Source organism: Lipotes vexillifer, unplaced genomic scaffold (genome assembly GCF_000442215.2).
Source record: "Lipotes vexillifer unplaced genomic scaffold, Lipotes_vexillifer_v1.1 scaffold1064, whole genome shotgun sequence".
NCBI classification, from domain to species: Eukaryota; Metazoa; Chordata; class Mammalia; order Artiodactyla; family Lipotidae; genus Lipotes; species Lipotes vexillifer.
In genome coordinates this window covers 293,395-318,931 of record NW_006792862.1, presented here as the reverse complement: position 1 = coordinate 318,931, position 25,537 = coordinate 293,395, and the positions used below count along the sequence as shown (strand labels likewise).

General features: G+C 37.3%; 1 protein-coding gene across 3 annotated transcripts in view; it reads left to right on the top strand.

Moving 5' to 3' along the window:
* Nucleotides 1–25,537, top strand: part of PLSCR1 (phospholipid scramblase 1) — a 28,795-nt gene that overhangs the window by 250 nt on the left and 3,008 nt on the right. Inside the window, exons 2-8 of one of the 3 annotated variants that reach the window (XM_007466027.1) lie at nt 6,024–6,049; nt 8,555–8,596; nt 13,274–13,476; nt 15,565–15,607; nt 18,601–18,821; nt 20,324–20,485; nt 25,057–25,218. In XM_007466027.1, the coding sequence (XP_007466089.1) occupies nt 6,037–6,049; nt 8,555–8,596; nt 13,274–13,476; nt 15,565–15,607; nt 18,601–18,821; nt 20,324–20,485; nt 25,057–25,218 (846 nt within the window). In that variant the 5' untranslated portion in view covers nt 6,024–6,036. Of the gene's footprint in view, nt 1–6,023; nt 6,050–8,554; nt 8,636–13,273; nt 13,477–15,564; nt 15,608–18,600; nt 18,822–20,323; nt 20,486–25,056; nt 25,279–25,537 lie in introns of those variants that run through there. The other 2 variants (XM_007466026.1, XM_007466025.1) reach the window with 2 other exon arrangements.

Here is a 25,537-nt window from a genome sequence, read left to right as displayed (position 1 = left end):
GTTGGCGGGGGGGTGGGGGGCGGGGGTGGGGGCGTGGGGCTCGGGCCCCAGCGGCCTCGGGAAGCGACCGCAGAAGCCGACCAGGGACTCAGCAGGGGGCCCGGCTGACCTCATCCTATCCCGGCCCGTCCCAGAACCTTTCCAAGGCCAAGGTGTTTTCTGCCTGAAACCGCCTTGTAGGTTCGAATGCGCTTAGTCCATCTCTTAATAGCGCGGAACTGCGCTGGATTATGGCCAGAACCTGGATTCAGCGGTATCTGCGAGCGTTTAGGGGTATTCAGAGGGGCGATTAATAGATCCTGCTAGCTGTCGTTGAACAGTCAGTATTAATGAGGAGTGTGGCTGCAGCCAAAACTATACTAGGCACCCTGGGACACCAGATGAATTGGGAAGACAGGCGGTTTATCACATAGAGGCTAATAAGGCCAGTAGCTCAGGAGTCCACCTGCCTGACTTGAACCTGCCTCTACTACTTAATATCTGTGGACTCCCAGGCAGTTTCTTTCTACATGTTCCTTCCTTGGCTCATCTCTAAAACTGGGTAACGATCAAAAGTTACAAGTTAGAGTGTGACATATAACTTTGGCACTGCAGAGTGCACTCAGTAAACATTAGATTTATTACTTTAAATATTTGAGCAAGTCCCTGATCCTCCAAGCTCACTGTCTGGTTCCCATGTGGTTTTATTTAGACAGCTATTCCAGCAAGTCCTGGAATGGCCACTTCCCAGTTCCGGGAACAGGCAGTCAGTGTTTCTCCTAGTTGAGCAATTTGAGATACATGGTTAGTGCAAGTGTCACCTGCTTAGTGTGAAGTATCAGGAGATTCAGGGTCCCCTTGTTCTTCCTGGAGCTTTCTTAACAACGGAACTTTCGCTTAATACCACCCTGGCGAGTATGACAATTGTAGGGCTTTGAACACTGAACAAACACAAGGAAATGAAAAATAAATGAAAAGGGAAGTGAGTGGGTTTCTGCAGTTGGATAGAAGTGTCACATGAAACAGCTGAGTCACAGATTAGCCAGCCTTCACATCTGTAAGGTAACTGTCCTTTCTGACTGAAGGGAGTGAAGTAATACTGTACACAACTATTGAATCAGCAAGCACCAATTAAGTGCCTTGTCCTGACAGGCCATGCTCTGGCCTTTGAGAGCTTAGACAGGAAACCTGTAAAAACTGTTCCCTGTTCACCTCTCCATCCTCTGGTCCAGTGATCTCTCTCTCCTTCTGTGCTCTGTGACCCACAGATTTTTATTCCTTTGAATGAGCCAAGCTCCCTCCCTCCAGCCTCAGGACTGCTACCTACACAGTTCCCCCTGCCTCTAATGCCTCACCCCATCCAAATACACACCTCCATAGCCTAGTTGATTTTGGCTCTCAGATCTGACTTTCTGACAACCCCACTACACTATCTAAATTAGTGCCTCCATAACTCTTTTTATAGAACCATTATTTTTATTCATAGCGCTAGTATTTGTAATAATATATTAATTGTCTGCCATTTTGTTCTAGTGATTGCTATAGTGCCTTACATGCTCTATGCCTTCAAGCAATATTCCTTGAAAAGAGGCACAAACTTTATAGTGAGTGACTATTTACAGACATATTTATATATGTATATGTGCATTTATATATGTGTACATGAGTGTGTATACTCTACTGCATTTTCTTTAATAGTGCTAAATTTTAAAAACCAAAGCACTGTAGTTAAGCAGTGCTAACTATTGTGTTTTACATTTTTCAAATTTTGAAAATACTAAGTACTTACAAAAAAACCCTTGCCTGGCCTAGTAAAAAACAAATAGCCAGCAGTAAATTTGAAATTCCTGTTCTCTGCCTTACATAAGAAAGACACCATAAAGATAGTCTCTTAACAAATTTCACTGAAAATTGGCAATTTGGGATAATGTCTTGTTTTTTGTTTTGTTTTTTTTCCAGTGAATCAAGGACATGACTGCAAAGGAAATGAATCGTGAATCATTCATATGAGCTAGTTACTGAGCTGTATGACATTAAGTAACCATTAACCTCTCTGGCCTTAGTTTCCTCGTTTTTAAGGAGGAAAGGAAACAACACAAATTTGTGAGGGAGCTCTCAGTTGTCAGGAAAAGCTTTTCAGGAGTAATAAAGCAACCAAACCAAACTAGGATAGCTGACATAAAGATTAGTTTATGTGTCTTTGGTCTCTTTGGTTTAGTTGCTAGTTTTGCACAACACTTGACCACCTCTCTCTCAGTTGGTCCCAGCTGATGAAATGCCTATGTTGTTCTTCAAGGTTCACTATGAAATGCTATCCCAATGTGGTTCTGAGCATATTTGTTTTGATTTCTTGAATCTAAAATACAGAAGTGGTATTTTATAGGCAGAGTCTCTCTTATCAGGTTCCTTGCACTGATGATGGCCTCAGCCACCCCACTTCGGTCCCCTGTCTTGGACATACGTGTATACTCAAATCCTCACCAAACATCTTGGCCACCTATTTGTGTGAACCAATCTGTTTTGCTCTGCTTGTGTTTTACCAAAACCACAGTTCAACAGATGAAGTGCTTTTGACCTTAGGTGTTAACCTTTCTAAATGCATAAAATTTACCTACAAACATAAGCTGAACAACATGGAAATTGCTTGATTTGTGACTTACCTCAGCAAGGGTTGGGTTCTCCGCTAGCTCTGTCTAATTCCTCCCCTTCCCCTAGTCTAGTATCTCATTTTCATTTATTCATAGGAAGTTAGGGATATAGAATTCTGGGATTGTGTTTAGAGCAGTAAAGTTTTGTTAAAATAATTAAGGACACATATCTCCATCTTGGGACTCTGAGAAAAATGTTAACTGGTTTGGTTTTTGGCAGTTGAGAAGTAAAATTGGATAAGTAATCCAAATCTAGTTTATGCCTAGTTCATAGGCTTAGTAGTTTCAGGATCTTTCAGAATTAGGGATGTTTCCCCTTTGGGTTGCAGTTTATACTTTAGTATTTTTGATGAAATAAGATAGAAATTTCAGGACCCCAAGAGATGGGTCAAAGGGTTTCCTGTAATATGAATTGTGGAGCCACAACTGGATATCATGTGCACTATTTCCCCTTCTCCCGGGTGGTAGAGGTTTATGATTATCTGGTATCCCATAGCACCAATAGAATAGGTCTTAATGGTGTCTGATAGAATAAATTTAACAGATACATGCTTATGTGTGTAGTATATGATGCCTTAATTTCCTCAGAAGCTCTCATTTAACAAGTTAGGATAAGTGTGTAGTAATCAGATTATAATTTGGAATTCTGTATTTGTCCTGAAGTAATTATGATTCCAGTGGTACAATGTATAATATGACTTCATTAGAGTTCTTTTTCTTTTAGTACAGGATAAATATGATTTTCTTGCAAGTCTTGCTGTGATTTGTTTCTTACTAGGAGTAGTGGAAGACATTATTTAAAAGTTATCATATTAAATTAATTAACTAATAAATTAATTCATCCAGGACACACAGCCCGATCATTCCCAAAACTGAGTGATGTTATGTCTTGTAATAGAACCATTAAGTTTGAGAAAACCAAAACATCCTTAAAACAGCAAAGGAGAGTGGACAGGGATGAACATGGGGGATGTCTTTAGTCCACAAGTGCATTATTCTGCCTGGCACACATACAGGTTCAGCTGTCACTTCACATTTTGCACCAGAGCTTATGATGTAACATTTTTCATGCTTGAGATATTAGGAACTTGTGAAAATTCTAAAACCTACAGGAAAATGAGGACCCAGATTATACTGCAGTAGTTTTGCCAACAGGTACTCATCCTCACAAAACTATAGTTTAAGACTCAAAATAATGTGACCAAGTAGGAAGGAAAGAGTAAATATGAACAAATGAGCTCTGTTTGAGTCTGTTTCACTTCCTTTCCTTCGATTTCTGTGCAAGGAGAGAATTATCTCTGGCTTCATGAAAAGTAAATACTCATATTCATAGTTGGTACTCATTCTGCAAGGACTTGGGACCTTATTGCTCCATTGCTTAAGAGCCTCCACCTGTTCCTAATGTGATGCATAGCACTCGTGTATGAATTCCCTCTCTTTCTAGCACATTCTTTATTTCTGACTGGCACTGAATTTCCCAGGCTGAAACAACTAAATGCTAAGAAAAAATATACTTTAAATTAAAACTAAATTTTTTTCCATCTCAGATGTATAGACTTGCCCTCCAGAACTATGGAATTTTTTTGCCAATTCAGTGATTTGTTCACAAAAATAAATTGTTTAATTCTAAAAATTAGACCTCCAGGTATTATTTAGGATTTTTCCTTGAACTGAGTGCCCTTCTGACATTTTAGGCAAGGCAGGAATGACTGAAACAGTAGTCCCTTAAAATTGCTAAGTTGATTGAAGGGCCATATAACATTTTTTTTAAAAAAACGAATCATATTATGAAGTGATCCTATGAGAAACAGTAGTTAAGTAAAACCTTGAGCTGTTTAGTCCAGTTTGTTAACTAAGGGATACTACGCATTTCTACTCCAGAAATGGAGTAGTTTTTAAATGTTTTATGTATGTTAGGGTATTGAAGATAATGGGTATGAATTTTAATATACAGTCTTTGATCATAGAACTGCATGTTGACAAAAGTAATCATGGTCTATTGTATATAAGAATGTAGTTCCTTTCTTAGTTGTCCTTCATATGATAGAACATAAAACACAATAATGGCCTTTGAAAACTTTTGGTATGCTTTTGTTTCATGTGTTTATTAGCTTATTGTTCACCTTCTTGAATAATTGCAGAAAAACATAAATTTTAATCTTTTTGTTCTTTTGTCCTGAGGAGGTCCATAGCACTTGGTTTCTGACCAGTTAATGCTAACAGGGTAGTATTGTTCTAAGAAAATCCAGGAAGTCAAATCTGTAACAAAAAACATATTTTTAAATTTATTCCAGGGCCAAGAAAACCCATTACTGAACTCCTTGAGTATATATAATTAAGAGGTGACTATAATTGGAATATTCTTAAAAGTTTTACTATATTATTAAATTTTATGCTTATAACAGGCAATGATAAATCGATAACTTAGAAAAGGAGAAGAGAGATATGGTTTCTTCTTGGGAACACTGGATTTTAGTTAAGGATATGGAAGGATCAGTTGACTTTTATTTACCATTTAGGATAACACAGTAGAAGGAGCTCGTAAAGGGGCAGCAAAAACTGGAGAGGGCTTGGGAAGGGTAGAGCCAATTCATATTAGTGTGTGGGTCCCAGATAAAACAACTGAGTAGCAAGTTTTTGCCTAATGTGTTAATTGTAATTAACAGGCAGATAGGGGTTGGGATTTAAAGTGGAAAGATAGGAAAAGTAGTGACTGGATAATTGTGGGAAAGACTAGGATGGGATCAAGGCAGTAGAAGGCAGAAGTATTGAGTATAATGTTTTTTCATCATTATTTTTCTGTAGAAATAAGCAAGACAAAGTTTCAGTTGGATTATCATGGTGTTACAGCTACTATAACCCCTGAGTATATGTTTTTAGGCTAAAATCATGTATTGATACACAAACAGGGGGTCAGGCCTTCTCAAATTTGTTGCTGAAGCTGGGCAGAACATGTCCTCAGGACCTGGAATTTCCAGAGATATTTACAGCAGTGTGACCTGATAGCTAACCTTTTTCCTTCTCCTGCTGGACCACGCCTGCAGCCCAGCCCTACAGCTGGATGCTGGATTGCATGCTCCCTGTAGCTTGTGTAGGTTGGAAGGCTCCAGTTTTTAACTGGAGGGCCTTGGGTTCACAGTGTTTCTTTCTGCCTCATTGAACCCTCTCTTCCCAAGATTTTTAGAAATTGTTCACCATCCTGGACTGACCTACAACTTGTAAAATCCTACTCAGAAACATAGCAGCAGGGAATACAGTCAAGACTGAAGGGTTTAAATGACCAGATTCTGGAAGACTAGATGAATAGAGGAATATCTCATGTGAATATAGTTTCAGAGTATCTTGTTTCAACTGTCATATTTGAATTATATATTTATATCAGGTCTTCTTTTTCAGAACTGTTTAAATCATGGACAAACAAAGTAAGTAATTTAAGTGCTTACTTTCCACCTATAATGTTAAATCTCTTGTTAATGTGTTACTTGTCATAATGTTCTGTTCAGTTTCTGAAAGGATATAATTTGCTTTGTGTTGTTTATGTTCCAGAATCCTAAGTCTGGGCCAGTGTTTTGGCTATAGAGAAGATGTACACAAATATCCATGACCACTAAGTTTTCCTTTAAAAATAAAAAAGCCTTAGATAAACCTAAGAAATTTTAGGCTTACTGGGAAATATGTTGTATAATTTATATTACGTTTCATCTGAATCAAGTTTTCCTTCTCTTTGTGCATTTTATATACAAAAACATTGTTCCCATCATATTGTTTAACAAACAATGACTTTAATATGCCAGGACATTGTAATAAAATGCTCAGATACACCCCCAATATATATCTCATAAAATACACATGTGAATAGGTTTAAATAAATACAAATCTTTATTTTATGGCTTTTTTTTCCCAAGAAAATTCTAAATAAGATGAGTATTAACCAAACATGTAACAAAAGACTTTATCTTTTAAAAAATCCAAGTTTCTGAAGAGAAAAAAAAACCTATGGGAAAAATAGGGAAAACAAAATCCTGTTTTCTGAAGGATCTCTATTCTCTATGTTTGTTTAGATAGCTAAAGAGATGTTTATCTCTACCACAATGCCAGCCTTGCTACATATACTAGATACTCTTTAGGACCAGAAACCTTGACTTTCCTTCACGAAGTTTCATGATTTTTCTTAATGCTTGCTATACTAATTTAATTTTATTAACAATACTTACTTTACTTTTTAAATGTAAATCTATATAGTATTAAGCTATTTTCTTTGCTACAAAAATAGGATGCTTCAAATCACTTTAAAAAAATCATTGGGTCATGGTGACAATTACCTTTTAACTCTTCAGCTTCCTATATACAAATGCATGTGTTTGTATGTATATGTGTGCATAAATTGAAATAGAATGTATGTATGTATATAAATATATATAGAGAGAGAAATAACAATAACTTGTTGACAATATGAAAGTCCTGTGATTTTTGTAAGTTATTGTAAGTTGCATTTCACAAATGCAGAAATCCATCCATAATTCATATGCTCTCTGATCTACTTGAGCACTTGCCCATGCATTTATTTTCTCTTTGTATAAATTCCCCTGGAATTCCTGAAACCAGGATCATTGCTCTGGTACCCAAACCCCAGGGATTATGAGCTCCTAATTTCTTGAATATGTCAACTCCTTGATATGTGTGTGTATTTACTCTTGTTTAAACAGTGGTACCTGTTAAGAGGTGCCAAAATGTGACATATCATTTAAGGATGGGTCTTTAGGTCTTTCAAGACCCATGATACATACAGGAAATGTGTCAGATTGAAAGTTTGGTCAACTTTTTCTTCTACACCGTTGCCATGTCCCCATTATTCAAAAATAAACTATTTTGAATTTACAGTTAATAAGCCATAGGGAAGAGACGAGAATATGGTGTAAGTGTAGTGTCCACTAGACCATAAATTGCATAAAGGCAGAGCCAGTGTAGCTGGAGAGCCTAACTGAGGGTGACACAGGAGATGCTAGTACTAAATATTTATTTTCTGGCCAGGGCAGTTGCTAAAGGAATGATTAGAGAAGCACAAATATGAAGAACTAGGAAACTGAACCATTTGTACATACATATTAAAGATTATTCAAACTACATTGATTAGCAGATAACAAAAGTTAATATGTTTATTTATTGTAACTAAGTCAGTTATGATTTTTGTAGTTCAAAATCAGTCAAATACTGGGAATTTCCTATAGTTCAAACTTAATGGGGTAGTTCCAGAGTAAGCATAAAAAGGATATTTAAATACTGAATTGCATGTATTATTTTAAATATTTAAAACATAATTCTTATAGCAACAATTATAGATATCTTTAAAATCACCTATTATCCTTCTATTACCAAACCCACATCCAACTGGGTTCATTTATCTCCTTCTTCACAGTCTATGTAGTTGTTTTTTTGTTTTTTCTAACATTTTTATTGGAGTATAATTGCTTTACAATGGTGCGTTAGTTTCTGCTTTATAACAAATTGAATCAGTTATACATATACATATGTCCCCATATCTTTTCCCTCTTGCGTCTCCCTCCCTCCCACCCTCCCTATCCCTGAGAAAACCATAATTCAAAAAGAGTCTATGTAGTTTTGAAACAATCTATTTTTCCTAGTAAGAACAAAATCAGTGTATGGGAGAGAACACTCATCAGGCATATTTGAAAACTAGAAATTCAGCCCCAGTAATTAGCTGCCTATTTTATCAGAAGGGAATTTGTTTGAAACAGGATTCTACTGCAGATTAACTCTGATAACGGGCATAGTTTTGTTAAGTGAAGAATTCACTTTGTTTCAGTACAACACAGCAGCATATAAATGAAATTATCTAAGAACAATGCATTTTTTTCTGATATGTATTTTTTTAAGAAGATATATGTTTACCTCTCCTTGAATTGCAGATGTGCAAATGAATGATCCTCACCCAGGAACACAGTTGCCAGGTGGGTATCCCCCTGAATATCCTCTGGCAGCTTTCCCAGGTAAAACACTGGCTTAAAGAATAAAAAAACAAAATTTATGAGTTATTGATATTACCCAAAGGGTGTGTGTGTGTCTGTCTGTCTGTCTGTCTGTCTCTGTGTGTATTTTAGTAGTGTCTTTTACTAAAAGTTCAATAATGAAATTTGTAGCCTAGTTCTGGATTTTTTTCTTTGACTATATGTTATCATAAATATCATTAAAATATATTTTATTTATACAGAATAGTAAAAGTGTTGTGTTAATAAAAACAGTAATGAATTGACATTTAGCAAATAAGATATAAGGTTGCACATAAATTAAATCCCAAAATACACATATTAAGTAACAGATTTTATCAATTCTCCATTCGTTCTGAAAATTATGGTCATGCAGTCACATTTAGGAGATTTATCTCTGGGTGTTTTTGAGTCATTTATTATCTGGGGTTAATTATGTTAAGTGATTGTCATGCAAAAGAGATGACTGCTTAAGCCTGGAAGCTTCAAGCAATAGAAACATAGCTACCTGGGATAATTCTCATTTTTATTTTGTAACATACAAAAATGTGAAAGCTTTGCTTTTATATACATGCTCAGTCATGCCTTGCCTTTCTAAGAAAAGTAACTGAGTCATATCGCTACATACCAAGTAATATATTATTTCTTTTGAACCACTGCATTAGAAGACTTCAGAAATTTTCATTTAGACAAATGCAGTTATCAACATTACCAGAACTTGGGCTTCCCTGGTGGCTCAGTGGTTACGAATCCTCCGGCCAATGCAGGGGACATGGGTTCAGGCCCTGGTCCAGGAAGGTCCCACATGCCGCGGAGCAACTAAGCCTGTCACACCTACTGAGCCTGCACTCTAGAGCCCGCGAGCCACAACTGCTGAGCCCGTGTGCCACAACTACTGAAGCCCGTGCGCCTAGAGCCTGTGCTTCACAACAAGAGAAGCCACCACAGTGAGAAGCCCGCACACCGCAACAGAGTGTGGCCCCCGCTCTCCGCAACTAGAGGAAAGCCCGCGCGCAGCAGCAAAGACCCAATGCAGCCAGAATTAAAATAAAATAAAATAAAAAACGTTACCAGAACTTTACCAAGTGGCAGAGTTCATGGTGCACCTACATTTGCAAGTAGGCCGGCTACCCACATCTTGAGAGACCATCCTGAGGACTTAGGATCAAAAGGAGTCTTGTTTGGTCAGAAGGGTGTATGCATTTTTTTATTCTACTCTGAGCAAACAAATCTGTTTAGGAGCTGAATGGCTTGTTTAGTTGTCTAGCCAGAAACCTCTCAGTGGAGCCTGGATCTCATCCAGATGTTTGCATTTAAACGAATGCGAGGTAGAAAGACTCCCAAGGCTCTGAGATGATAGTTCTCAAAGGTGCCTATACTTAAGTATTACTTGTAAACTGAAAACACTAGTACCAGGGCACTATCCCAGGAAAACTGAAACAGAAGCTCTGGTTGTGGGACCCAGGATTGGTAATTTTTTAATTTTGCAGGTGATTCTAATGTGCAGCCAGGGCTGAGAACTGCTGCTCTCAATTTTTAAATGGTTGGTGTTTGAAGAATTATTAGCAAGTCTATAGTATGCACCCAAGGCACTTGGAGGATATTTTAATCCACCCATGGCTAAATAATAGTAGGCGATACATAATTAAGTTATAATCAGACTTGAGAGTTTGTGAGAAAAATAGCTCAAATTTATTTCTCAAGTCGAAGGCAAGTATAGCACAGGTCTTTTATGACGGTGATGCTAACAATAGTAATAGATTAAAACTGAGAGTTTATTGTGCCTAATGTGAATTAACTCATTTAATTCTCAGACAATATTATGGGGTAAATACTATTAATTATCCCCATTATGCAAGTGGGAAAACCGGCATAGAGAGGCTTGATCAGGCTTCAAGTTCTGGCTTCTGTACTTAATAGTTTTGTTGTGGTTTTAAGCAAGTTGCTGTACCTCCAAGCCTCAGTTCTTATCTATAAAATGGGCATAATATTTTCTAATTCAGGCATTTTGGAGATTAAATGAGAGTATGTGTAAAGCAACTAGCACAATGCTTTACAATTAATAAATGACAAATATTTGCTAACTATTATATTAATAATATATTAAATCAATTGGGCTTTAGGTAAATGAAATATTACCTAAATTTCAGGTAGTTCTATATGCTTAATCCATTGATTTGGGAAATAATTATCCTCTCTAAGAATCTCGTGAAGGTTTAATAATGCTAACAATGTAACCAATTAATTCACATCTCCCCTCACTGGCTTGCCTGTGGTTTCATCTTTGCACTGTAGTCAGTGATGTTTAAAAATAGTTATCTGTTAATATTACAGACAGTACCCAACGGGTACATCATTGGCTTCCTTTTGCTTTCAGGATAAAGACCAAAATGCTTAGTTTGGTCCACCAAACCCAAGGGGCTCCCCTGCCTTCTCCTTATCTGTCTCTTAAGACTGTCTCTCCCGTTCAGGTAGACTGGCCTTTTTGCAGATTTTTAAATGCCCTGTGTTTGTTACTATCTCAGGGCTTCTTTCTGAAACATTTATTCCCTGCTGCCCACCTACTCAACTCCTTTGTATCCCTCAGATCTCAGCTGAGGGTGGTCCTCAGGGAGGCTGTCCCAACTCCCTCCCTCTGTCTCTCCCCATCTAAACACCTTCCTTTGGCACATAAAACCCTGGTCCCTTCATTTAAAGCGCCTGTCTCTGATTTTAGTTAATCACTTACTGACACTGGTGTTGTAGATCCCTAGAGTAAGGGTGAGTGTAAAATTCTCTCTCCCATTAGGCAATGAGGGCAGGGGTTGCATGTGCATTTCCCATTTTAAATCCCAGTGCTTGGTACTCCTAAAAACTTTGCAAGATATCACACAGATCATGGAACTCAGTCTTCTGTTTAAAATCCCTAAAGCCTGTCAATCACACTTGGAATAATATCCACACTCCTTATTAAGGGGCTCTCAAGATGAATTGATCCTATTTCTTTACTGTTCTTCCTCTCCCTTATAATGTCCCTCTCTTTCTCAAACATGTCAGATTTAATCCTAAAGTCAGAGATTTTGTATTTGGTATTCCTGCCTCCTGGAATATTTCTTACCATATCTTCACACACACTTTTTCCCTTCTCAACTTTTAGGTGTCAACCATAAACTTTATCTATCTAAAGTAATTGGTTGATACCTTGCCCTTTTCCCCATGTATTTTCTCCATCAGGTCAATCTGAAATCTTTTTTTAAAATTTATTTTCTGTCTCCTAGAAGTTGCCTCTAAGCTCCCTGAGAGCAGGTTGCCTTGTTGATAGCTGTATCCTCTGATTCTATCCTCTGATTCTAGACCCAATCACATTATAGATCATCTGTAAATATTTATTCATTTAATAGGGAATAAGTTATAAAACTATACTTAAAAGACATTGCTATGAGGTTTAGTCTGTCTTCTGAGTCTTACTTTTTATTGGTGTATGTATTTTGTCATCAGTATTCCACTTAAAAGTATTTACAATTTTCCTGCTCTAAGTGTTAAATTTTGCATAGCCTTAACTGTTAAAATATTGTGGGACACAGTTCTTTGCAACTACATCCTCCATTCCTGCGGAACAGTTACTCTGCAGACTATTCATTTAAGTTATAAAGTTATGAAGCTTCATATTTGTAATCACAAATTCATGTGGAATAGAGTATATACTCATTTCTTCCTCTAATGTGCTTAATAAGTACTGGAGACAATTTTGCCTACTATAAGGTTTTTCCTTGGTTCTCAAACTGTATTTTCCAGAGAGCTTAGGGTGCCAAATTGTGAAATTTACATTTGTAACCTAATATCGTAACTTAACTGGAGGGTTAAGTGGAGTATGTGGAGGGTTTTAGGAATGGAATACACCATGGGTTAAAACTTCAGGCAAATTGTTAACCCAGAGGAGTATCTGGGCAGTACTGGAAGGAATGACATACCCTTACCACTATACTAGGGTTTCTCAACAAAGGCACTACAATATTTCAGGATGGATAATTCTTTTTTTTTTTCAAGGCACTGTTCTGGTCCTTGTAGGATATTTAGCAGCATCCCTGGCTTCTACCCACCAGATGCTTCCCTTCAATTATGACAGCCAGAAGGGTCTCCAGACCTTGCCAAATATGCCATGAGGGGACAAAACCACTATCAGTTCTATACAGATAAGAAATGTCACATGTTGGAATTCTAGAATTATCATTTTTTACAGGGTGGTTTGGTCCTAGAAATGCTGACTCAAAGCCTTTATTCTGGGCTTTCTACTCAATGCCATCCCTCTTTTCCAGGAAGCCATTCCAGAATTTTTATGTACCTGACTCTAGATTGTTGTTGACTTTCTTTCACTTTATTAGATAGATTTCAAGCATATTTTCACCTGAGTTTTGAATGATAAGGGTAAGGCTGTGGGGCAACTCTAAACACAGCCTAAAACCCTCAGAATAGGAGTGGACCTGAAACCACAGGTATTTCACTGAAAAATCACTGAGAGAGAAAAACACAAACCTTAAGCTTCTTAGAAACAGGATTTCTAAGTAGAAATTGTGGTTTGTAGATAGCCGGGGTGATCCTAAAAGAGTTGAAGTTTGCATTTTTCTCTGCAGTTACAAATAATTTCACATGTTCATATTTCAGGACCTCCAGGATATACTGGCTATCCTGGCACCCAGGCTGGCTATCCAGTCCCGCCAGCTGGCTATTCAGGTGCTGGCCCAGTCGGCTTTCCTGTCCCATACCAACCAGTGACTAGTCAGGCAGGCGGGCCTACAGGGGTACCATGGATGCCAGCACCATCACCTCCATTAAACTGTCCACCCGGATTGGAATATTTGAGTCAGGTAATGCAATGCATAAAAGACTCATTAAAAACAAAACTGTGCTTCCAGTTTACTTAATGAGATTAACAACTGACTAATTCACAAAAGTCTGAAATGGTAAAACAACATGTTTTGCTTACAGATTACTCTAATTCTTCTAGGTCAGGTTTACTTTTAAAGCAAAATGAAAATGTCTTAGGAAATTGTATTTTCTATCATCTTGAATATAATCTGCAATAATAGCTAATAGCAAACCTTTATTAAGCTTCCAGGCTTTGTTCCTAAGTATAATTCATGTATTTACTCATTTAAATTCTTTTTTAAAAATTCTGTGATATACAAGTGCTCTAATTATCACCATTTTACAGAAGAAACTGAGGTCCACAGAAGTTACATAATTTGCTTAACATCAAAATGCAGAGGAATTGGGAATGGCTTTTTACTTCTGGAACCTTAGTTCTGGATCCTGCCCTTTAATCCCAATATTGAATAATTTCCTAGGAGCTGGAGAGAACCATCAAACTCGATTTAGTGTTGATTTTCTGTAAGTCGTACCAAGAAAGGAGTTATTGATTTGTGTATAATATGACCTACCTTTCATTATAATTAAGCAAATTACATTTTTTATGTTCTTTTGTTCTTTGAAAGACCTAATTTTACTAATGCTACCAATAAGAAAAAAAAATTCCTGGATTTTAAGGTACTACATGATAGCTTATCTCAGCAATGTGAGATTTAGTATTTGTCTGCCATTAGAAATCTGGTAGGTTAGTTTTCAGTAAATGAATTGTCTCTCTTGCACTCTCTGCACTAATTTAATTTACCACAATGCACTTGGGCAGCCTATAATATAAGAATTTTGCACTGTTGGTGGGAATGTAAATTGATACAGCCATTATGGAGAACAGTATGGAGGTTCCTTAAAAACTAAAAATAGAACTACCATATAACCCAGCAATCCCACTACTGGGCATATACCCTGAGAAAACCATAATTCGAAAAGAGTCATGTACCACAATGTTCATTGCAGCACTATTTACAATAGCCAGGATTTGGAAGCAACCTAAGTGTCCATCAACAGATGAATGGATAAAGAAGATGTGGCACATATATATACAATGGAATATTACTCAGCCATGAAAAGAAACGAAACTGAGTTATTTGTAGTGAGGTGGATGGACCTATAGTCTGTCATACAGAGTGAAGTAAGTCAGAAAGAGAAAAACAAATACCGTATGCTAACACATATATATGGAATCTAAAAAAAATATATATGGTTCTGATGAACCTAGGGGCAGGACAGGATAAAGACGCAGATGTAGAGAATGGACTTGAGAACACGGGGAGGGGGAAGGTTAAACTGGGACGAGGTGAGAGAGTGGCATTGACATATACACACTACCAAATGTAAAATAGCTAGCTAGTGGGAAGCAGCTGCATAGCACAGGGAAATCAGCTCGGTGCTTTGTGTCTACTTAGAGGGGTGGGATAGGGAAGGTGGGAGGGAGACGCAAGAGGGAGCGGATATAGGGATATATGTATACATATGGCTGCTTCACTTTGTTATATAGCAGAAACTAACACACCATTGTAAAGCAATTATACTCCAATAAAGATGTTAAAAAGATAATACTTTTGGTAGTTCCTAAATTCTCTAAGAAATACCCTAAGCAGATTTTTTTTTAATTAGGCCCTTACAAAATATTTGGGGAAGTTATCACCTACTACAAATGATGATATCAAAAGAAAGAAAAAGAAAATGTTTAGATTTGTAGAAAAAAGCTCTTTAAATGGATGAAAAGGTCTTAATATTTCTTAGGCCCTTCTGGAAGGAACATTTTTTTCTAATTTTTATAGGGATTGCAGTGTAAGTCCATTTTGTTTGACTTGAATTTGCCCACATTAATTGTGAACACGTTCAATATATTTTTTTCAGTTAAAAATATATTAACTTTAATTTTATATCTAGAAGTAATATAAACAATTATTAAATATTGATAAATGTTGATAATTGATTACATACATTCTTCTAAAATATAAGAACACTAATGTTAATTTGTTTGGCTTAATAACATATGGTTACAGCTTAATTTTTTTTTATTATAATAGATAGATCAACTATTGATTCATCAGCAAATTGAACTTCTGGAAGGTATGTATTCATTGTATTATATTTCTAGGAAGAGAGGACATTTATGCAGCTAAAGGCATATCACCAACCACAGATATAACACCCTCAGTGATGTTGGATATTAAAACTGGTTATTTACAGATGTCTCTCTTCGTGATAATGAATTGATAAGGATTATCAGCAGCTCATTTCTTGAATTAGGAGCCAAGTGGTAAAATACTATTATGCTGGACATTTCTCCTCATGATACAGACCCTAACTTAGAAGGAAACCAGTCAAAACTTACTGTTGTTCCCCCTTCTCTCTAGAAATCATTTCAGTGATTCTATCACTTTGCCTAACTTCTGTCCCTTCAACTGTTTTTTCCCCAGTTTGTGATGTCCTTGCAGTTGTCACAGAGCCACATGCAATAGTTCAGTTACCTTAGTAAATACATTTCCAAAGCAAGTGAACTCTGAATTTGGATGGATGTGAATGTTTTGGAAAATTGCATTACTGCCCACAGTTTCTCTTGGGAGTTCAGAGGAACCCTATAAAACCCTTTTTTCCACGGGCTGTGGATTATCACCTTGGGCACAGGGACACTGCGCTGGAGGATGTTGACCAGCCGGCCAAGAGGCCTGACTTCCTAGAATGCCACTGGTGCTCCTATGAATGGGGCCTGACTCCTACAGCTCCTACAGCTGTTTCCTTAGGTCCAGTGCTCGTCAGGTGCAAAGTAAACTTAAGAAGCCACTAGATGTTTCAGGACTGCTGCCAGGGGAAAGGGAATCATGCACTACAGTATCCTCCTTATAGGTATAAAGAGTTCAGTGAAAACTCTAATAGATTTTAGAATATATCTATTAACTCTTTCTTCACATCTTTGCAAAGTTGTTTTCCATTGATAGAAATTATAATGTGAACTGTACTACTGTAGAAATACGGTTGATATTTGGTTAGAATATATAATTGTTGCTTATTACACTTAAATTACTTGTAATGTACACTTAGATATTTAGAATGTTCTCATTTTTATTAGTTTGTTTATATTACATTTTCTCTGGAAAGGAACTCTTTATAGTATGATAATTTATATTCTCAACTTTTTTAATGATTCATTTTAGGGAATTTGTTCTTGATATTATAAAAAACAAAAAACCAGACACTATACATTATAGAGCACTCCATTTATAGTTTTAAGATTTATAAGTTTTATGTATATATTTGGAAATATATATATATTAATCATGAAATATAAATTTCAAATTTAGTAGTTATAAATTCTTCAGTTTTTTAAAGAACGATGTCTAATTTTCTTTTCTGTCTCCAACTGAAAGTTTATATTTTAACATTATGAGGAGTATAAAGACATAAAGATTACTCAGTTCATTTTTAGCACCTGAGACTATGACAGGCACTTATACATTTCCCAATTCAAAACTTAATAGACAATAAAGACATAGCCATAGAATTCTCTTGTTTTATTTGTCTTCATTTTTTAAGTAACTAGAAGGAAGCTTAGATTGTGTAAGCCCACTGATCTCATTACACAGATATACAAGCTGAAGAATTTTCAGATTAAGCTACTTAATGAAACAGTTAGGTAATAGATCCCATTTCATGAATCAGTTCAATTTTTTCACATGAAATATTTGACTGGCCGATATTGAGGTAAAGGGTGGTTCTTTTATTTATTTATTTATTTATTTTTATTTGTTTATTTATTTTTGTGGTATGCGGGCCTCTCATTGCTGTGGCCTCTCCCGCTGCGGAGCGCAGGCTCCGGATGCGCAGGCTCCGGACGCGCAGGCTCTGCGGCGATGGTTCACGGGCCCAGCTGCTCCGCAGCATGTGGGATCATCCCGGACCGGGGCACGAACCCGCATCCCCTGCATCGTCAGGCGGACTCTCAACCACTGCGCCACCAGGGAAGCCCAAGGGTGGTTCTTTTAAAGGCAGGGTCAGGGCCTGTCTGAGTCAGAGCAAAGATACTTAAGGGAGGTCATGGTGGTAAAATTTGTGAAGAACATCTCTATCTGACTAAAAGTCCATCCACACCAATATTAGAGAGTGATTTTTGTCTCTATGTTTCTTTTAATTGCTCATTATGTTGGTGGCTTCTAATACCTTACGACCCACGTTAATGAGGGCTATGGACAAGTGGCACCATGAATTGCTCCCTCCTGGCTTTAAGCAAGGAGAGGTTTCCAAAGTGTGGTTCAATGTGGGAAGCCCTTTGGTAAGATACCACATGGGTGTCAGATGTCAGCACATCTCTGTTTCCCCCGTGAAGAGATTAGCCCCTGCTAAGGTACAGAGTTCACTTAAGATGCCAGTGGTCTAGATATCCTCCGACTTGCAGCCTTGGTTGCCAAGCGCCTTTGCCCTTGTCTAATACCCATTTCCCACTTCTGAACAACCTCTGCTGAGCTAAACAAGGGTGCCTTGGGCTGAGGATGACATTCTATCTCACCTTGCATTTTCACTCCCTCCCTCTTCACATGTGTGCATTGAGAGAAAGCCCTCTCACACCTTCCTCACACGGTGCAGAAAGAGAAGCCATGACTGTGGTTTATAAAACTAAATCTCAAGCCAATTTACTTAATATAATACTATACGGTGCATAAACATAGCAGTCTTCCTATATTCCCCTCCATAGCTGAATACATGAACAAGTAGGCATTTTCTGCATTCACTTAAAAGGACTGTCGCCATCGGCAGCACTGCACCATCCCTCACAGCAAAGTCTCCCTTTCTGACATGGGTCTATGGAATTAGGAAGATACGAGTTGTTTTCTCTTCCATGTCTCATACAGGAATTCCTAATTTCTTTGTACTTTAATACCCTCTCATCCATTCCCTTTGCCTTTTTTCTCTGTTTAGATCATCTCTAAACATCTTTCCTTTTCTTCCTCCTGCATTATATGAAGTATCATCTTAAAATGGTATAACTAGATATTGTAGTATCTTAGGATAGACTGATTATTCTTTTAACACAATAGTCATAGTGAATCGCTCTTTTATGTTTTTAGTCTTAACAGGTTTTGAAACTTGTAACAAGTATGAAATTAAGAACAGTCTTGGACAGAGAATTTACTTTGCAGCAGAGGATACTGATTGCTGTACCCGAAATTGCTGTGGGCCTTCTAGGCCTTTTACAATGAGGATTCTTGATAATATGGGTCGAGAAGTCATAACTCTGGAGAGACCACTAAGGTGTACCAGCTGTTGTTTTCCCTGCTGCCTGCAGGAGGTCAGTGAGCAATTACCAGGGTAATTTTTACAAATACTTTGCAAAGTAGTTCTGCAAGAATTTTCACCTTATTGGTGAATTTATATAATCAAATGAGATTTAAAGGAAAAGTGGTCCACCAGCTATTGGTTTATGCTTGAGGGTAAATGGTAGGAAGGAAGGCAGGTGGAAAAGAGTGAGCAGTGTGCCCCCCGGGGGTGAGATCAGGGATCTCAGAGACCAGACTTCTTGGTCTTCAGGGAGAGCTGAGAACGTAGGTCACCTCGGTCAAGTCCCTCACCTGAAATGACCATGAGGGCCTGGCCAAAGCCAGAGCAGGGCCCAATAGAGAATATCCTCGAATGCCATCCCAGAGGCAAGTGGACAGAAGAGTGAGGAAAAGAACACATATGTTCAGTTCAACTCATTATTTTAGCCAACCTACAAGGAGCAAACCTAGGAGAGGCCCCCCTCTGAGAAATCTCAACTCCTGTGTTTTTCAGTTCTCCATTTGAGAAAAACAAGTAATATATTTGAGTCCCTGTAATAGGGGTATGTGAATTGTGAACACCTTCAGCTCCATAATGATCAGGTGTCTCTTTCATAGTACTTGACAGCCCTCTGATAAATAACATGGATCTCAGGGGAGATGCCAGGGCACAGAGTGTTTATAGGAAGTTGGCCTTTGCCTGTATCTCCACTGGCCTGAGACCAGAGCTGCCTGGGTCGCTCAGTCATCCATACGGGTAGCTGTGAGAGCAGGGCACACAAAGATACAAGCACATAGAGATTTGATGTCTAATACTGCTCTTATTTTGAAAGGATAACTGAAGTTGTTCATACTGAATTATTTTGTTTTCCATGTCAATTAGTTTAGATGTAATAATATTCATTGGAATAGCTGAGGGAAAACTGAGTGTGATGGAATATGCTCTATAATTTATAGAGCACATTAGCATACATTATACAACTGGTCTTAATAAAGAGATCTAGGAAGTCCTCAGTTACAGATAAACATGTTGAGATGCTGTCAAGGTCACCCAGCTAATGTTCAGAGCCAAGATTCCAGGCCCCATTTTCTTTCCATGCTAGCACTATTGCCACTCATATTTGAAAACTGCCCCAGTGATCAGGGCTCTGTCCATACACTTAAACCACTGTTTTTAAAGGAATTTGAGGAAATAGCTATTAACAATTTAGACATTTTTTGTAAGTATGGAAATTTTAAAATATACAAGACCAGTAGAGCAGTGCTTCAGAATGGAGACTGCATGCATGCTCCCCGAGTTTGTGTCTCATCTCTTCCACTTTGCAGCTGGGGAATCTGATACAAGTTAATTAACCTCTCTGTTCCTCAGTTACTTCCTGTATAAACAGGGATAATAGTACCAACTTGGTAAGGATGTGGAGTGAGTTAAGTGGTGCTTAGAACAATGTCTGACACTTAGGAAGTATTCAGTAAATGAGAGTTCTTATTAGACATTGTTAATGATTACAGTTTATATATTCTTTTGCTTTTGTAGATAGAAATCCAAGCTCCTCCTGGTGTACCAGTAGGTTATGTTACTCAGACCTGGCACCCATGCCTGCCAAAGTTTACACTTCAAAATGAGAGGAGAGAGGATGTACTAAGACTTACTGGTCCATGTATTGTCTGCAGCTGTTGTGCAGATGTTGATTTTGAGGTAAGAGGTGTGATAATGTTTATGGGTTTTGCTTTCCTAGTATAAGAATAACATAAGCTGGGAGGATGTTACAAATATAGTAAATGAATATGTATGTCCTGATATCTCAAGAGGGTCTCAGTGTCCTTCATATTTATTTATCTTTGGTCAGAGAGATGGTTATTGCTCTGATTAAGCATCAGTGTTGATTGTGCTAAATGGAAAAAAGAGAAGCAGAGATTTGTAGTCAAATAAATATAAACAAAGCATCTAACATTGGTGGTTTTTGTGTAGAGGTACTGTATGTTATCCATTTTAAGTGGAACATTAACCTTGTCATCAAAGTCTGATTGCCAAAGCATATGGTTGCCAGTGCTCTAGGCCCTCTTCAAAATCTCCAACATCTTTGAGTTCCTACAAAAGCCCAATTATGCAAAGAGAATTTTAACAAATATATGATGTACTACCCAATCATGCTTCTCTATGATCTCTCCTTTATCTTTGTATTAAATTCATTCATTAGAAATCACAATATATCTGTGTATTTACTACCTGGAGGAATTGCATCACAGCAGTTTTTCAACAAATGGGGCCCAGACTTATGGCCCAAATTATTTAGTTGCAAATGCTTAAAAGTTGAGAGATTATAAAACTTAATCTTGATACCATGATTCTCTTGTATAAGCATAAAATCTGGTAAGCTGGACAATTTCCACAGAAGGGACAAAAATCTAAAACTGAGTAGGTCTGCCCCCTTATGATAAATAAGTGGGAACTCTGCCACTGCCCCTGACTTGACAAGGTTTTCCACTATCCAGCTTCATTCTTTTATATTATCTGCCTGGCTTTGCTAGTCATATGATTTTTAATTCCTCTGTTATATAAAGATGGATCACTCCTCTCTAATGAGGCAGATAGTCAATTCTAAGAAAAGTACATATGATGTAATTAGAGACTTTATAAAGACTCTTACAAAGAATGCATAGTGTGTGGGGGGGATATAAACTATGTATGTTTAAAGATTTTATAGGTTTATGTATAATAATAGTTCTCTATGTAGGGGTTATCATTCCCATAAAAGATCCAGAGGATTGAAAGGTAATTGTTGTTTCAGGGAATATTAATGGAAGTTTTGCTGACATATATTTTATCTATGTAAAATAAGTAAAAATACTGGTGAAGTAAGTCATATTGGAGTGTGAAACTCTTATATTTAATGATAAGAAAGTTGGAAATCATTCAGCAACCCTTCTCAGTGGATACCTTAAAGCATCTATTATAGGCAATGAACTAACTTCTCTCCTGTGCATCTAGAATGTTGCTAACTAGATAACATCTTTGAGGGACTTGAGAAAATAGTACCTTGAATCACTTTCTATACGCTAGATAATAGAAATTTTGAAAGCAGGAATTATCAGTATGAGGGACCACTATGGAACATGGAGAAGAGTCATCCTAAAGGAAAAAATAATTCAGAGACATTTGTAAGTGTACCCAGTGGTACTGATTCATAGATTTGATGTCAGTGGAGGAAGAAGGAAAATTTAGACATGATTCTAAAGTCTTATTGGTCTGATGTCTGATGTTTAAGAAGCTGAATGATGATGCCATTGACCAGGGTAAGAATCCTGAAGGAGAAACAGTTGATTTGTGGGAAGCTAATGATTTGTTTTTGAGTCATGTTGGTTTTTAGGTGTGTAAGGGGAAATGTTAGAGTTGTTGGCATACAGATGGTAGTTGAAGCCATGAGATTATCCCACGGGTGAGTAGAAGAAGGACAAGTAGACTTTGTAACTCTTAGAGATAATGAGGAAATCTGTCTTATTCCAGGGCTATTAGGAGTAGGAAGAAAATATGCCTACATGAAACTGATATCCCAATCTAGCCCCCTCTGTGATTTTGAGGTCTGAATTTATAACACCAGTATGGGGCTTCCCTGGTGGCGCAGTGGTTGAGACTCCGCCTGCCGATGCAGGGGACACGGGTTCGTGCCCCGGTCCGGGAAGATCCCACATGCCGCGGAGCGGCTGGGCCCGTGAGCCATGGCCACTGGGCCTGCGTGTCCGGAGCCTGTGCTCCGCAGCGGGAGAGGCCACAGCAGTGAGAGGCCCACGTACCGCCAAAAAAAAAACAAAAACAAAAACAAAACAAAACAAAAATTTATAACACCAGTAATGATTCATGAATCTTAAGACACAGAAACTGATCTTGAGTGGTGATACACATGGGAGAATTGAATGCAAAAACATACTAGATGGAGATTGATCACCAAGGTCACCCTCTATCCCTACAGAACAAACCTATCTCCACATGAGCAGATTCAAAAATTAACATACTGTTCTAGGAACTAATCTACCAAAACCAAACCGCATATAATAGAACAGTCTGTAATCAGTCATACAAGAAATACCTAAATAGACATTAAAGAGCCTAACAAAGAAACAAAAAGGGTCACAAGGGGAGGATGAAACAAATAATAAAGGCCAGGAGGATATAAAAACAAGCCAAATAGAACCTCCAAAAATGAGGAACAGTCATAATTAGTAAGTAAATAAAATACCTTTTCAGGACCTATGGATACACTCATATTTTTGAATTATATGATTTTTTTTTAGTATTTTATACTTTATTATGGTATTTTTTATGCTGGGCTCTATGTGCTAATGTACTATTTGGATTTTTGTATTTATATTTATGTTGTGAGATGAACCTATAGATTTCTTTTTAGAATACCTTTATCAATTATTTGTATTAAATTTATAGGTTTATAAATTTAATAGTAATATAATACCAGTTTATTACTTCCAGAAGTTGCAATCATTTTATTATGTAGATTTTCTGTTTTTAAAATATTTTCTAGAATTTAGCTAAAAATTATCTAGTCCTGTTGACTTTTCAGGTGTAGATCCTTATTCACTTTTCTGTTCCTTTCCTTTAAAAAATTATATGTCTACCTCTTACATAAATTTTTGGTGAATTTTTTAATTTCTTCCTTTAGTAATCAAAACGGGGAAGTGTTAATATCTGGTAAGTGTAGTAGTAGGATTATGATGGCTGATTATCTTTTGTATATTTTGTTAAAAATTTTTTTCAAAAATTAAAAATAATTGAATTAAAAAATAAAATGTAAGGTTTTATTACTAGCTTCAAATCCTTACATGACAGCTATGAGCAGATAAAACATGAAGGTGTGCAATAGGGAATTTGTATTAGTTTGTTTTGCCACAAGAGTGTAACAAATAATCCCTAAAGCTCAGTGGCTTAAGAAAACATGCTTATGGGTCTGAAGGTCAACTGATATACCTAGGCTCAGACAGATGGCTCTGATTTAGGCTGCCAGTTGGTCTCAGGTCTGCCCCAGGTATGTTCATCCTGGAGCTTCAGCAACAGCAGCTGCCTGGATCATGCTTTCTAGTGGCTGATCACTGGAGAGCAAGACCAAGGCAAAACCACTCAGCCATGTTTAAGGCCTCTGTTGGTGTCACATCCACTAACACTCCACTGGTCAAACAAGGCACAGGGCCAAGCCTAATTTCAATGTGCAGGAAAGTATACTGGGCTTACAGAGGGAGGGGACTGAAATGACTATTTGATGAACAGTAATCCATGCTATCACAGTTTTTTCATATTAGAAGTTTCAAGTTTTTAAAGAACTTAATCACCCACATCCAAATAAAATGAGTCAACTGTTTCTAATTTGCCCACATTTATGTAGCTGTCCCAACCTAAGCTAGGTCTTCAAAGATTGTTGCCAGCACGTGTGGTACCTTGTGCATATTTGAAAAGGACACTTCTCTTCCTGGTTTGACGCAACTCTGCCTATATATACCCTGGCAAGTGTGGACTACATTCAGCCTCCACATGCCCACTTGGTGGGGTGCATTTCTCTGGCTATAAGCTGTTCAACTCTTTATCATGGCCCTGAGCTTTCCTCAGACAGAACTGTAAAATTAGAAAAACTTTACTTTGGAGCTTTTTTTTTTTCATACACATTTCCTATTTTGTTGTTCATCCTCCTCCTGTTGTCGAGTCGTACCCCAACCTTTGACCTGAGGCATCTCATCAAGTTACTGTTGTTTACTTACCTTCACTCAGAACTGCCAGTCCTCTTTACCAGGCTCTTGGCATTTCATGTTTTCCGGCTGACAGTGGGTGATAATGGGGCCTCCCATCACCTTTAAAACTCTGCCTATATCAACTCTCTGTGCTTGTGTTAAAGCAGAAGTCAGATAGGAGTTTCACTTACTGCCTTCCTGATGGCTTCTAGAAATTTCATCAAAGAAATATTTCCTGCTTAAATTTTATTTTGGCTCAGTTCAACTAACTTATTACTGTATGTCTTAATGGAGAATAGAAAATGTTAAATATTTCAGCTGAACTACTTTCATATTAGTTCTCTGTACCAAAGAAACAGTTTTTTTAAAATGAATCTATAAATGGATATAGGAATCTACATGCATGTAATGAGTGATATAATGTTCATAGTTATGAATGACATATAATTTTAATATAATATTTGTTTTATTTTACTCCTACTTGGAAAGCAGCTTTGTTATTAGTTTTCTAGAATTCTTTGTCTTTTTTTAAATTAGATTAAATCTCTTGATGATAAATATGTGGTTGGGAAGATTTCCAAGCAGTGGACTGGCCTTGTGAGAGAGTTATTTACAGATGTCGATAACTTTGGCATCCAGTTCCCTTTGGACCTTGATGTGAAAATGAAAGCTGTGATGCTCGGCGCATGTTTCCTCATTGTAAGTTTATTCTTGCTAATCTGGGGTATAGATGGTTTCTCTAGGATCATTCTGAAATAATTTGGTATATTTTACATTTTTAAATGATCTTAAATTTGTAGGTTTTATTGAAAGTGGTCCTATTTAATTTTAGCTCTGAAATTCCATTTTCTTCTGCTACTCTGGGTTCACAAATGACTAGCTTCTCTCTGAAGGGTCTGTGCAGTTTCACATTGTAACAAGAGGATCTTATATATTAAGGAGAGGCTCTGGTTTTAGTAAAAAAAAAAAAAAAAAAAATTGGTGCTTTGGAAAAGAGTCTGAATCTTCCAGTGTGTTT